Source organism: Phodopus roborovskii, unplaced genomic scaffold (genome assembly GCF_943737965.1).
Source record: "Phodopus roborovskii unplaced genomic scaffold, PHOROB, whole genome shotgun sequence".
NCBI classification, from domain to species: Eukaryota; Metazoa; Chordata; class Mammalia; order Rodentia; family Cricetidae; genus Phodopus; species Phodopus roborovskii.
Window position 1 is genome coordinate 11,744,747 of NW_026126485.1, and position 13,646 is coordinate 11,758,392.

At 47.9% G+C, this 13,646-nt stretch overlaps 1 protein-coding gene across 6 annotated transcripts in view; it reads left to right on the top strand.

Moving 5' to 3' along the window:
• Pfkfb3 (6-phosphofructo-2-kinase/fructose-2,6-biphosphatase 3) overlaps nucleotides 1-13,646 on the top strand; it is an 82,771-nt gene that overhangs the window by 41,216 nt on the left and 27,909 nt on the right. For 2 of the 6 annotated variants that reach the window (XM_051194824.1, XM_051194822.1), the window contains exon 1: nucleotides 11,635-11,962. The exons of 1 other annotated variant lie outside the window; for it this stretch is intronic. In XM_051194824.1, the coding sequence (XP_051050781.1) occupies nucleotides 11,887-11,962 (76 nt within the window). In that variant the 5' untranslated portion in view covers nucleotides 11,635-11,886. Of the gene's footprint in view, nucleotides 1-11,633; nucleotides 11,963-13,646 lie in introns of those variants that run through there. 3 more of the 6 variants (XM_051194826.1, XM_051194827.1, XM_051194821.1) reach the window with 2 other exon arrangements.

Genomic DNA, 13,646 nt, shown 5'->3' on the forward strand with positions numbered 1-13,646 from the left:
TACTTTCTCAGTGCCAATCCCTCTGAGCAGTGCTGGAACTCACTTCTCCATACTCAGCAGAAGGTGGGCTGTTTTTCAGCTGGTGTTTTCCTAGGCCTGGGTTGACAACTTCAGTTGACTTGACTGTGACTTCTCCCACCCCCAGTCTGCACTCATACATCGAGAGAGAGAGAGAGAGAGAGAATGTGTGTGTGTGTGTGTGTGTGTGTGTGTGTGTGTGTGTGTGTGTGTGTGTGTGTGTGGGTGTGGAGGTCAGAAGACAACTTCTGGAGTTGGTTCTCTTCTTCCAACACAGATTTAGGACCAGGAGCAAAGAGCCAGTGCTTTCACCTCCTGGCCGAGCCATCTCACCAGCCTGGTATCATGCATAGTTTCTCCTCCACTTTTCCATTCCTGCTGGGCAAGCTTTGCGGATGGGCTGAGGCTGGATCATAATAGTAAAGTATCTCAGCCTGCAAGACTTAGAGTCCCTGGAATTGTCTCCCCCTTCTCATTGTAATCTCCTTCCTCCTCCTTCCCTTCATTTCCTCCTCTTTTTGAAGGCAAAGTCCCATTGTAGCCCAGACAGGCCAGAAACTCAGTGACAGTCTTGCCTTAGCTTTTCAAATTCTGGGGTTACAAGCCTAAGCTACCACCATGCCTAAAATTGCCTTTCATTGCAGCAGAATTATTGTTGTTATTGTTTTGAGAAAGGGTCTCATGTAGCCCAACCTGGTCTCAAATCCACTAGAGTCTTGGTCAATGTTCTATAACCGAAGAGTCACCATGACCACAGCAACTCTTATAAGAGAAAGTATTTCATTGGGGCTGGCTTTCAGTTTCAGCCCATTATCATCATGGTGAAAGCTTGGCAACACACATCAGACATGGTGCTGGAGGGGTCACCAAGAATTCTATAGCCAGATCCACAGGCAGCAGGAAGAGAGACACACTGGGCCTGGCATGAGCTTTTAGAACCTCAAAGCCCACCTCCAGTGACACACTTCCTCCAATAAGGTCATACCTCCTAATCCTTCCCTGTGGTGATATCTTGTTTGCTCTTTAACAAGTAACATTTGCCTGAAGATCAGAGAAGTAAAGGAGTCAGCCACTAGAGAGACTTATTACCTCTCCCCAATCCTCAGACCAAATGGGTAATCCTGTTTCTAGGAATCCTCAGACTGAATGCAATGAGCTCCTGTCTCTTCTGGCCTTCTATTTCTCTCTCTGCCCAGCCATATCACTCCTGTCTCCAACTCCCTAGTGCCGGGATTAAAGGCGTGTGCCACCATTGCTGGGCCTCTGTAGTTACCTATTGGCTTAGCTCTGCACTCTGATCTTCAGGCAAGCCTTATTAAAGCACAAAGTATCAGCACACTTCCCAAGTAGTGTCACTCCTTGATGATTAAGCAATCAAATGTATGAGCCTATGGGGGCCGTTCTTGTTCAAACCACTAGTCCTTAATCTCCTGATCCTGAACTTTCCAAGTACTGGCCTGCGCCTGCTGCCAGAACTTTTTGTTTGTTTGTTTGTTTGTTTTTTTTTTTTTTCCTAACCAGAGCCTGGCTACATAGCTCAGCCAGGTGTCGTTGAATTCATTATTCTTCTGCCTCAGCTTCCCAAGCCCTAGGATTACAGACCCTTATATCATTGTTTTTTTTTTTTTTTTTTTTTTTTTTTGCAGTGTCTCCTGTAGCCTACACTAGCTTCAAGCTTACTGTGTAGCTAAGGATGGCCTTGGACCCCGATCCCCGTCCTCACCTCCACAGTGCTGAGATTACCGGCTGTTTTATATGGTGCTGGGGGTTGCAACCAGGGCTTTGTGCATTGTAGATAAGCACTCTGCCAGCTGAAGCACACCCCAACCTGGGTTGCCCGATTTATGTGCCATGTTCCACATATGTCTCTTGGAGTCCTCTGCAACTGTTTCTTTTTAAAGCTTGCTCTTAGAAGGGAAGACTACAGAACTACTGATTGTCTCCAGAGATCTACCTCAAACTTGAGAGATGGACTCTACCCCACCAACATCCACTATCCACTCTGCCCCAGTGTTGGATGATAAAACTTTTCCCGGAGCCAAGCGTCTGTGGTCCACACCTTTAATCCCAGCAGAGACAGGCGAATCTCTGTGAGTTCGAGGCCAGCCTGGTTTACAGAGCGAGTTCTAGGACACCCTCCAAAGGAGAACAGAGAAACTCTGTCTCGAAACTCCCCCCCCCCAAAAAAAAAAGATAAAACTTTTCCCCGGTAGACACAACACATACGTCTAACTTAGCCCAGGTAGGGAACTTCCCCATGACAAACCGTACTGACACCATCAAAGTCCAACTTGGTGAGTTATATTAAAGTTACTTACAGGAGTATGGGGGAGGGGCCACTTACAGGAACAGAAGCAACTCAAAGATAGCTGCATCACCAAGGCCCAGCCCAGCTTGGCTGACAGTTCACAGAGCTGGGAACCTGGAGCATGCTGCTAGCCTGCAGGCAGCTGACAGGCTGGAGAGTGTCCTTTCCAGGTGCTGCAGATGGTCTAAATCTCTTTTTCAGTTTCTGCTTCTTCCAGGCAGCTGGTCTGGTTTCTTCTTTGGAGCTTTTCTCCTTTCAGAGTTCTCCCCCAACCCCCGATCACAGCTTGTCTGTCTGAGAACCTTCTGTGCAGTGGGAACAGTGCCTTTGACTGTTTCAGGGAGTTCCTGAAGATGTATGTATGTATGTATGTATGTATGTATGTATGTATATATATATGTATATATGTATACATACACACACACACACACACACACACACACACACACACACACACATATATATATATATATATATATATATATATATATAATGTTTAAGAGCTTCCCTGCAGGATTGAATGGTATTTTATTTTATTTTATTTTTTGAGATAGAGTTTCTCTGTGTAGCTTTGTTAACCAGGCTGGCCTCAAACTCACAGACATCCGCCTTCCTCTGCCTCCAGAGAGCTGGGATTAAAGGCATGTTCCACCACCCCGGGCTAGAATTGAATGTTTTAATCTTGGGGGAGACTTACACAACACCTGGATTTCCCCAGGGGTGGCACCAACATTGATTCAAATTCTGTTCACCCATCCACATACATATATGTCATTTGCAAAAAGCCGTGCTGTGGTCAACACATGGAATTGCCATCACACAGCCACATGAATTTTGTGTTTGTTTGTTTGTTTGAGACCAGGCTTGAGCTCCTGGTCCTCATGATTTCACTCTAAAGTGCTGACATTCCAGATGTGTGCCACTACCCCTGGGACCACAGAGTTCTTCACTAACATTCTGTCAAGTCCAGCCTCTCGGTGTCAGAATCCACACAAATATGTGCTTTCTTCCTGGGATTTGAACAGAATAAGTTATCACTCATTACAAACATTAAAAAAAAATTAGCTATTAGCCAGGCATGGTAGTGCATGCCTTTGATCCCAGCACGCAGGAGGCAGAGGTAGGCTGAGCTGGAGGCCAGCTGAGCCTACATAGTGAGACCCTTTCAAAAACAAAAACAAAACCTAAACAAAGCAAAACACCAAAAACATATCTCTTTGTTTTGCAATAACTATAGATGCACAAGAGTTTGCAGAATAGCACACAGAGTACCATGACCTTTTTGCTCAGCTTCCTCTGATTGAGACATCTTATGTAGCTCTAGTAAAATATCAAAATGAGATTAGCATTGGTCTAGTACTGCTATTGAACTATAGAACATTGCATTTTGGGAGACTCAGTGGTTAAGAACACTGACTGTTCTTTCAGAGGACCTGGATTCAATTCTCAGCCACATGGTGGCTTACACCTGTCTGTAGCACCAGTTCTAGGGGACCTTATACCCTTACACAGACATACATGCAGGCAAAACACCAATGCACATAAAAGTAAACTAAAGTACTGAATGAAATAATAATAAAAAAAACATTGCATTTTGGAGAAGCATGACTATTCTGAATGTATAACACCTTCCTCCTCACCCCCGCCCCAAGGGGAGAACGGTTCAAAACAGAGTTTCTCTATATAACCCTGGCTGTCCTGGAACTCGTCTGTAGACCAGGCTGGCCTTGAACACAGATGTGTGAAGCAGCACACAAAACACCCACAGAAAGCTTTACTAGCATGGATCCAAGAAGAGTGTCATTAAAAAAGATGAGGCCTGATTTTACAATTCAGGGGGCTGAGGCAGGCTCTTGAATTTAAGGCCAGTCTGTGCTGTACCTCATGAGCAAATTTCAAAATCTAGAACAAAACCCAGGCCACAGGGATGTAGGTCACTTGGTAGAGCATTTGTTTTTTGTGAGTAAAGTTTTCTTGGGTTCAGTCTCCAGCACCACATAAACCAGACGTGCAGGCATGTGTCTGTAATCCTTGTACTTAGGAGGTAGTGGCAGTAGAATCAGGACTGCCCTGTCAGGCTGGACAGATGGCTCAGTGGTTAAGAGCACTGGCTGCTCTTCCAGATGTTTCAGATCCCAGGACCCCTGTGTGTGACTAACAATCAACTGTGACTCCAGTTCTGGACTCTGTGGTCATTGTGCCCATATGGTGAGTGCACACACATGTATGCAAGCAACATGTCCACACACATAAAAGTGTGTGTGTGTGTGTGTGTGTGTGTGTGTGAGAGAGAGAGAGAGAGAGAGAGAGAGAGAGATAGGGAAGAGAGAGATTGTTCAGTGTCATCCTCGGATATATAGACAGTTCAAGGCCACCTGGCCTGTAGGAACCTTCTCTAAGAACTCCAGATAAGTAAATGAATAACAGTATAGCAGAGTGGCATGAGGCAGTGTAGACCTGTAACCCAGCATTCAGGAAGCCAAGGCAGAACAGAGAGAGAGAGATTCATGCTTGCTTCACTTACATAGTGAGATATAGTCTCTCAAAACCAGAGAGTTGGCTCAACAGTTAAGAACACTTTTGTTCTTGCAGAGGACCTGGGTTCAATTTTCAGAATCCACAGGGTGGCTCACAACCCTCTGTCATAGGGGATCCAGAGCCCTCCTCTAACTTCCAAGGGCACCAGGAGCACATATGGTACATATACATGCATACATACGTACTTACATACACACATGGAACTCATATACATAAAATAATAAATAAATCTAAAAACTTTAAAAGAACAATAACAAAAAATTAAAAACCACCACTAAAATAAAACAAATATAAACAACAAAAGGCAGATATAGGGGCTCTTTTAATCCCAGCACTTGGGAAGCTGAGGTAGTATGATCAGCCTGGCCTGGACTACAGAGTAAGAAACAGTCAAAAACAGCAACAAAACAAAACACTCAAAAACAAAACAAAAATCACCCCCTCAATAATAAAAACAAGGAAACATTGATGGGTTTGATGGGCCCACCCACCCCCACAGGTTAGGCAAGTGCTCACCCACTGAGGTGATCCCTAACCCTGGTAGGACTAGTGTAAATTGCACAATCTGAGTTGATTCATCTGGAGCCAGGATGTGACCACAGTGGACCTTCTTCACTCTCTAATAGTGAGACATTTAACTCAGATGGAAGAAAAAAGTAAAGACATTTACAAAACAAGGAATTCCTTTTTAAAAATGGATTTTCCTCTCAATGTAGGTTCATGGAAAACAGATTCTCGTCGCCCATCCATCTCTTATCTATGTCTCTGTTTGCATTTCTCCTCTAACTGTGGTTCAAAGCTCAGTGTGTGCTTCCCCACCCCACACACACTTTGAAACAGGGTCTCACATAGCCCATTCTGGCCTTTGACTTCCATACAGTCTAAGGAGATGTTCATTTTCTTTCTTTTCTTTTTCAGAATCTCACTACATAGACCAGGCTGACCTTGAACTCACAGTGATCTGCTTTCCTCTTCTTCCCAAGTGCTAAGATTACAGGCATGTGCCACCAAGCATGTAGGGAAACTTTCTGATCTCCTAGTCCCCACCTCTTTGAATGTGGGGGTGACGATAGTGGTCCCTCATGCCTGGCAACTTCCAGGTTTTGAAAATAGATACCTAAACATATAACCTATGAACTGGATTTTGAAACCTCCTATGGCATCTATGCAGCTATCCTCCAATCTCTATTTCCATTCATATGCAAGTTACAAATATTTCATTAATAAAAGTCACCTGGCAGGAAGAGCTCTGGAAGTTTGAGGCCAGCCTGGTCTACAAAGGGAGTTCAGGACAGCCAGGGTTGTTAACATAGAAAAACCCTGTCTGCAAAAATAAAACACACAAAAAGTCACCTTCCCTCATCGTTGGACCATGGGTGGGGACATAAAGGTTTGGTTTTGCTGTTTATTTGATGTCTTGCTTCACTCTCTCATAGTTGGGATCTGTCAAGCAAGCAAACAGTGACACTTTGGGTCTAATTAGTGGCATGAGATTGCTCACAGCCTGCCAGAGCTTGTTACCTCCATCCCTCCTTCCCTGGGGAGGAGGTGTAGGCACCAGTGTTGTTTAGGCATTTAACTCTAAGTAGCTGGTACAAGAGCAAGGAAATGGAGTTGCTCGTTGCTGTTGTTGATAGCCACATCTTGGCAGCACTGGTGAGGGTTAGGTGACACTGGCCAGAGAAGGGGAACAAAGGCTATGGAGGAAAAGTACTTCTTTCTTGTTTGGCTAAGGCTAGACCCAGCTCACTGAATTTACACAGAGTAATCCAGCAGGTGTTTGGTGGGTTATGAGTGTGAGGGTAACATTTTAGGTAATTGCCATGCTAGTGTCTCATTTACACGATGAAGCCTTTCTCTGTTCTTAACTGTCCCAGGTGAAAGGACTGAATGACAGAACAGTCTTCATTTGCTTAGGGTTGCACTCAGCACCCTGGGTTGGAGTAGGTCTATAATGTGACCACCTGGGAGAGGGCAGCTATCTTTGCCAAATATGTCATCAATACATGCACCCACGCACGCAGTGTTGGGGATGTAGCTCAGTACATGGAGTGCTAATCCAGTATGCCTGAAATCCTGGTTTTTGTCCTTGGTACCAAATAAACCAAACATGATGGCTCATGCTTGCAATTTCTTGGCTAAATATGGAGTTCAAGTCCAGCCCAGGTTACATGAGACTCTCCTTCTAAAACAGAACAAACCATCCACAAGCAAACTATCTTCCTAACTGCTTCCTTCCTTGGTCTTTGGCTTGATTCCTTGACCTTTCTAATCTCCAATCTCCCCTTTATTCCTTCCCATAAACAAGGGGTGGAGGGCTGTGGAATATGGACTAGATTGTTCAGTAGTTTCTTTTGGCCTTCACGGGGGTCTAGATTGTAACCCAAGAGTTTAAGGGAAATTGTCAGTCAGCCCTACCAATTGGAGTTGACTGGCAATAAGAATGCCACCTTAAAGAATGTTCAAATTCTTGGCAGCTTCTTCTAAAGGGCTGAGTTCATGATATCCACCTTGGAGATTTGAGTTTGTGGAGCCTTAGGGGGGCCACTCTGAGCTAAAGATAAGGGTGTATTTGTAGAACAAAAGGAGTCAGGAGGATGGCTAAACAGCAATCGAGAGGTGATTTTTGGATGCAGTTGCAGCCAGGTTGTTTCCAAGGAGTATCATATTGAAGCAGTTTTACCTTATGCTCATTTACCTATGGTTGCAAGCTGACCACTTCAAAAGACTCAAGAAACAAGAATGAGTTTGGCTGTGTCCTTCCCATTCCATCTACACCTAGGAATCAGGGAACCCTAGGGGGATTAAGTCAACTTCCTCTTGCCTATCTGGTAGCAAAGGTGACTGGAGAACTTAGTCTTTGTTCTGGACACTCACTACATTGTTAGCACCTGGGCAGGGAAAGTGTTCATTTGAGACTGCTTAGCTGCCACCTGCCTGAGGGCTGACCTTAAATCAAGGGATTTAAACATCTCCTTAGTTACCAATCAGATCACAGGAGATGACCACTTCAGGATATACATCCATTGCTGTCTGGAGTCTTTAGCTGGGGACATTTTTGTAGACTCCTGGAAGTTTCCCTTGTGTCAGGCTTCTACCTGACTCTGTAAAGCTCCCTCCCCTTTCCAGTCATCTCTCTCAGCACTTTCCCCCTCTGTCCACTCCCATCCCATGCCCACAGGCCCCTGGTCAAACCAGATCTCCTCTATTTCCCCTTCTGAGGGAGATCTGGGTGTTCCCCCATGAACTCCCTTGTTATCTAGCTTCTCTGGGCCTAGGGATTATAGCCTAGTTATCCTTTATTTTGCAGCTAATATCCACTTACGAGTGGGTACATACCATATTTGTTTTTCTGTGTCTGGGTTACCTCACTCAGGATGTTTTGTTTTTTGTTTTTTGTTTTTTTCTAGTTCCATCAACTTGCCTGCAAATTTCATGATGTCATGTTTTTTAAACAGCAGAGTAGTACTCCATTGTGTGAATGTACCACATTTTCTTTATCCATTCTTCAGTTGACGGACATCTAGGTTGCTTCCAGGTTCTGGCTATTGCAAATAAAGCTGCTATAAACATAGTTGAGCAAGTGTCCTTGTGCTATGATTGAGCATCCTTTGGGTATATGCCCAAGATTGGTATAGTTGGGTCTTGAGTTGGATTGATTCCCAGTTTTCTGAGAAACAGCCATATTATTTCCAAAGTGGCTGTACAAGTTTGCACTCCCAGCAGCAATGGAGGAGTATTCTCCTTGCTCCACATCCTCTCTAGTATGAGCTGTCATTTGTATTTTTGATCTTAGCCATTCTGACAGGTCAAATCTCATTGGTTTTGATTTGCATTTCCCCTGATGACTAAGGACAATGAACATTTCTTTAAGTGTTTCTCTGCCATTTGAGATTCTTCTGTTGAGAATTCTCTGTTTAGGCCAGTACCCCATTTTAAAAATTGGATTACTTGGTTTTTTGACATCTAGTTTCTTGAGTTCTTTATATATTTTAGAGGCTAGCCTTCTGTCAGATGTGGAGCTGGTGATGATCTTGGTTGTCATTGGAGAGCCTTCATCCATTGACTGATGGAGACAGATTCAGAGACCTATGGCCAGACCTTGGGCTGTGCTGGGGAGTCTTGAGGAGAGGGGGGAAGGATTGTAGTAAACAGTAGGGTTAAGAACATGGCAAGAAGCCCACAGAAACCAATAATCTGGCTCTTGGGAACTCAGAGTCTGAACTAACAACCAGGAAGCCTGCATGGGACCCACCTAGGCCCTCTGTATATATGTGACAGTTGTGTAGATGGCCTATATGTGGGACTCCCAGCTATGGGAGCAAGGGCTGTCCCTGGTGCTTTGACTGGCTCTCGGGAACGGGAACCTCTTCCTTATGCTGGATTGCCATGCCCAACCTGAATACAGGGCAGGAGGGGGTGCTTGGTCTTATGGCTGCTTGATATGCCATGCTTTGCTAAAGGCCACAAGAGACCTGCCCCATTTTGAGAGTGGTAGGTGGTGGGGGGCGAATGGGAGGAGGGGGAGTGGGAAGAGGGGAGGATGGTGGTCGGGATGTAAAATAAGTAAACTAACAAAAATAATAATAAAAGAAGAAGAGATTTAAACATGTTGAAAGCTAAAAAAAAAATAGAAGATTGGTCTCTACTGGTGCCATTCCCACTTTATTTTCCATGAACTCCCAGCAGTCTGTTCCTGAACTTTGAGGTGAAGGAATGCCACTGGACTGACTGGCTTGTAGGTCTGTCTGCAAAGTCTCAAGTGGGCAGCCAAGGACATGGCACAGTCCTGTAGTACCAGGTCATAAAGAAGCAAGCTCTGGGCCCGCCTGAACTACATAGGAAAACCCTGTCTCAAACAAAGAAAACAAACAAAACCAGTGGAAATTTTAACATGTGTCCAGGTGCACTGTAATTGCTGGGGATCAGGAATATCTCCTGGCAAGGATGCACCTTCACCCATCCCCTGCTTCCAGCTCTGCACCCTGCAAACTCAGTGAGGGGGATCCTTCCCGGAGACACGTACACTCGATGTTTTTCCTTGTCAGCCAGTCCACTCATATTTCAGGAGGGGAGCAGGACTCTCCCTTGGGCATTCTAGGGTGTCACCTCTGGCATTTGCTCTCACTGCAGAAAAACAAGTTCAAGTGCAATGCACCGGGTTTCTGAACAACTGCCTGAACACAGACACCAGTCGGTCAGCAAAGCTGTCTTGGGGCCGGGGGCAGGCTCTGGGGGGTGGTGGTGGTTTGGGAGGGTGGGGTGCAGGAATGGGGGTCAGAGCCTGGAGGTCTCTAAGGCCTATTAGCCAGGTGGGAGACTGCGCTCCATCCAGGTCTCCTGGGCTCTCCAGGCTGCTGGAGAAGGCGGAGGTCCCGGGCGGGGCAGGCTGGGTTGGGAGCAGAGCAGCTGCGCCCGCCGCCTGGGAGCCGGCGCCCTCCCAGCAGAGCATGCAGGACGTGCGCGACGTGTGGCAGCCTCTGCGCAGACTTTTCCACTGCAGTGTGGGGTTCCGCGAGCGCCTCCAATCACAACCCAGCTTCATCGCGACGTGTGCAGCTCGCCGCTAGGCAGGGCAGGGCGCGCTTCTGTGCCGAGGCTTCGCTCGCTAAAGGCACATTTAAAGTGTCACGACTCCCTGCCAAAAGACCCCCCGATTGTCACTGAATGAATGGCTTCTGGCAGTTCACTGCAGGCCTGTCATGTATCACCAGCCTATGCAAAGAGCGAATATCGGGAAAGGAAGAGAGAACATGTTCACATCCAACTAAAAGTGGCAGGGTGTGCGGGAGGAACCGATATGAATTTAGGATCTGGCTACCCCTCGATTATAAGCCTCGGTTTGTTGTCCGGTAACGAAAGTGGGAATGGGCTCTACTTTTTATTCATTACGTGCAGGGAGAAAGATCTCTGGAATATAGTTGAAAGGGAAAAATGAAGATATCAACTGCTCCACTCTACCACCAAGTTCCTTTTCTTTCGAATTTCCTTTACCTTTTTGTCCCCTCCAAGTGCCCAGCAAAGCGGGACTGCGTGAGAGGGTGGCAGCACAGCCCAAACAGGTTTCTAGGGGATTGGGGGGGGGGAGTGCCTGTGCGCGGAGATGGCAGTGACAGCATTGTCAGGGGACATAGTGGGCAATGACGCACAGGTGTTAACAGGAGGCAGTTCTGACCTGGGTCTTCTCATGGACTGTCCCGACCCCTAAAGCTTGTGACTGTGCTGCTCGTTGTTGGGGCCCCACTGCTTGAAAGGCCAATTGGGTAGATAGATAGTTTTTAAACATAGCATCTCGAGATGCTTTCACCTAGCACCAGCTGTGTGTGTGAGAGGTTGGGGGGGGATGCTGACGACAGACCACATCGGTCATTACCAGGTCCCTGCTCCCTTAAAAGCCCAGCTGAGGGAAGTGGCTACAATTATTTAGGGACTCGGTGCTTGGTGCCTTTAGGGGATAGGCTTGGGGGAGTAAGAGGACGAAAAGAGCCAGTCTGGGTTGTAGGAACAGAGCGTGCTGCCTTCGCCCGCCCGCAGGGGGCGGCAGTAGGCTGTTTCTTGGCCTTGCCCACCCTTCCCTCCACGTGAAAGGGGGCTGGGACGCAAAGAATGCGGCCCGCCCCGAGGCTGACGCGCCGCATTACCGGTCAGATCTTAAAAGGCCGGGCAGTGCGTGTGGCATCTCGATAGAGCAAGAGAGGAGCTAGTGGCAGTGCTGGGTGGCGGGAGCGCGGCTGTCACTGCGCTGGAGCATCCCTGAGCTTCTGAACAGAGCGGATCAGCCAGCCAGCGGTGCGCACAGCCTCAAGCCCGCGCCGATCTCATCCGTCTCGTGTCTCCGCTCAGGCGATCTTCCAAGACTTCGCACAAAGCACGTTTTCCAAAGCAGCGCAAGGGAGCGCCCAGCCGCGTGCAGGCGGACGCACCCTTCCTGTCCTTTGTTCCGGGGGGATCTGCAACTGCTCTTCTCCCCAAGTCGGAGACTCTTCTCCCGGGGTGGTGGGTCGCCGAGTGCAGCTACGAAAATGCCTTTGGAACTGACCCAGAGCCGGGTGCAGAAGATATGGGTGCCTGTCGATCACCGACCCTCGTTGCCCAGAAGTGAGTGCAGCTGCGCGGGGGGCTAGACTGCAGACTGAGCCGCGTGCAGAGCCCGGCCATTGTGTGCGCAGCGGCTTTGTGCCGTTTCCCCTCTGCGGGAAGCGCACTCATGCCGGCCGGCGGGGCGAGGCGGGGGTGGCGGCGGGCTGCGTCTCCCGGACTCGGCTGCAGGGGCGCTGTGGCTCCAGTGTGCCCGGCCTGGCTTGAGATCACGGAGCCAGCGCCTCCCAGAGGCTGAGAGGACCCGGCGCCCGACTGCTGCTGGGCGCGGCCGTTGTCGCCACCGCCCCTTTTCTTTGAGTCTTCTCAGGTTCCTTCTCTCCCTCTCTTCCTCCCTCGTATCTTTCTGCACCTCTGAATATTTCCATGTTCACCCTCATTTCCTCGATTGCAGGCTCTTAGGTTTTGGGGATGGTCTATGAGTTTGGCGACTGCACACTGGTGGTGTTACACAGGCGCACTCATTTACCCGGAGCACAGAATGTGCTGACGGTTTGCCTTCGAGCCCCACCTGTTGCTGTCGGTAAATGATTTGGGAAGGTTTCGTTCAGTTCTATCTCTAGCTGGGGAAGGGTGCCTCTGGAACGGACGGATGGAATTGCTCTAAGGAGATGTCTCCTCTCTAGGCAGCGCGCCCAGGAGCCCATGGGGGTGGATAGAGGTGAGCTGTCTAATGGGCATGTTGCTCAGACCACGTTTGTAGCTTGAGATGTAACCATGGAATCCAACGACAAAGCCGGAGGTGGTTTCCTGTCACCTTGGGGATACTTGAGCAGGGTGCTGCAGGGTAGGCGTTTTCACTGCCACGTTTTACAGGATGACCACCATAGGACATGGCAGCTCTTTTGGAGCAGTGCATGCCTGAGTCACCAGCTTCCCTGTGGTGCAGTTTGAGACACCTCCAGCAGGTCTTCTCTGCTGGACCTGAGGGCGTTGGTGGAAACCCTACCCAAGACGCTTCTCCTTTTCTCTTTTGGACTTGGCAGGTCTTCTTTTCCCCCAGCCCTGGTGACATGTTTATACACTGGAGCTGCCTTTATAAAAATGCCCCAGGGAAGAGACAAACCGGGTGGCACACCTATAATCTCACTGAACTGTAGCGTGGTAACTGAGAAGGAAGGCTGAGGTTAAGAGACTCGTGAACCTGGACTACAGAGGGAAATTCTGCCCAATAAACAAACAAACAGCAAAAACAGGGAAAGTCGGTCAGGACCAAATCTAAACCCCTGTCCCTTCTGAACTTCTTAATAAGGCAAATTACAGCTTATTTTTGGACTGAAATTGGCCACACATAATAAGGGCTGGGTTTCATGTGTGTGTGTTCTTCCCTTGTTTGGGTCTTCAGGAACCATGGCAATTTTTGTAAGGATCCCTAAGTTCAGTGGGGTTGGCTGAGTAGTGACACTGAGGGACATCACGGTGCATCTGCTGCCCCTCCCTCCCTCCACCAGGCTTCAGAGCCTGGTCACTGTATTCCATGAGCTTGCACATCTGTCACAGAGTTGAGAGATTTGCTGTCAGAGCCATTCAGAACTGGAGGTGTGCATCTGAAGCTGCCTGATTAAGGTGAGCAGCTCACCCAGTTGTGGAATTGTTGTATGTGATACTGGGGTGTAGCCTCGGCCACATTCCTTCACATACAAATATCTGCAGCCAGGGTGTTTAGTGCATATTCATATTTTTT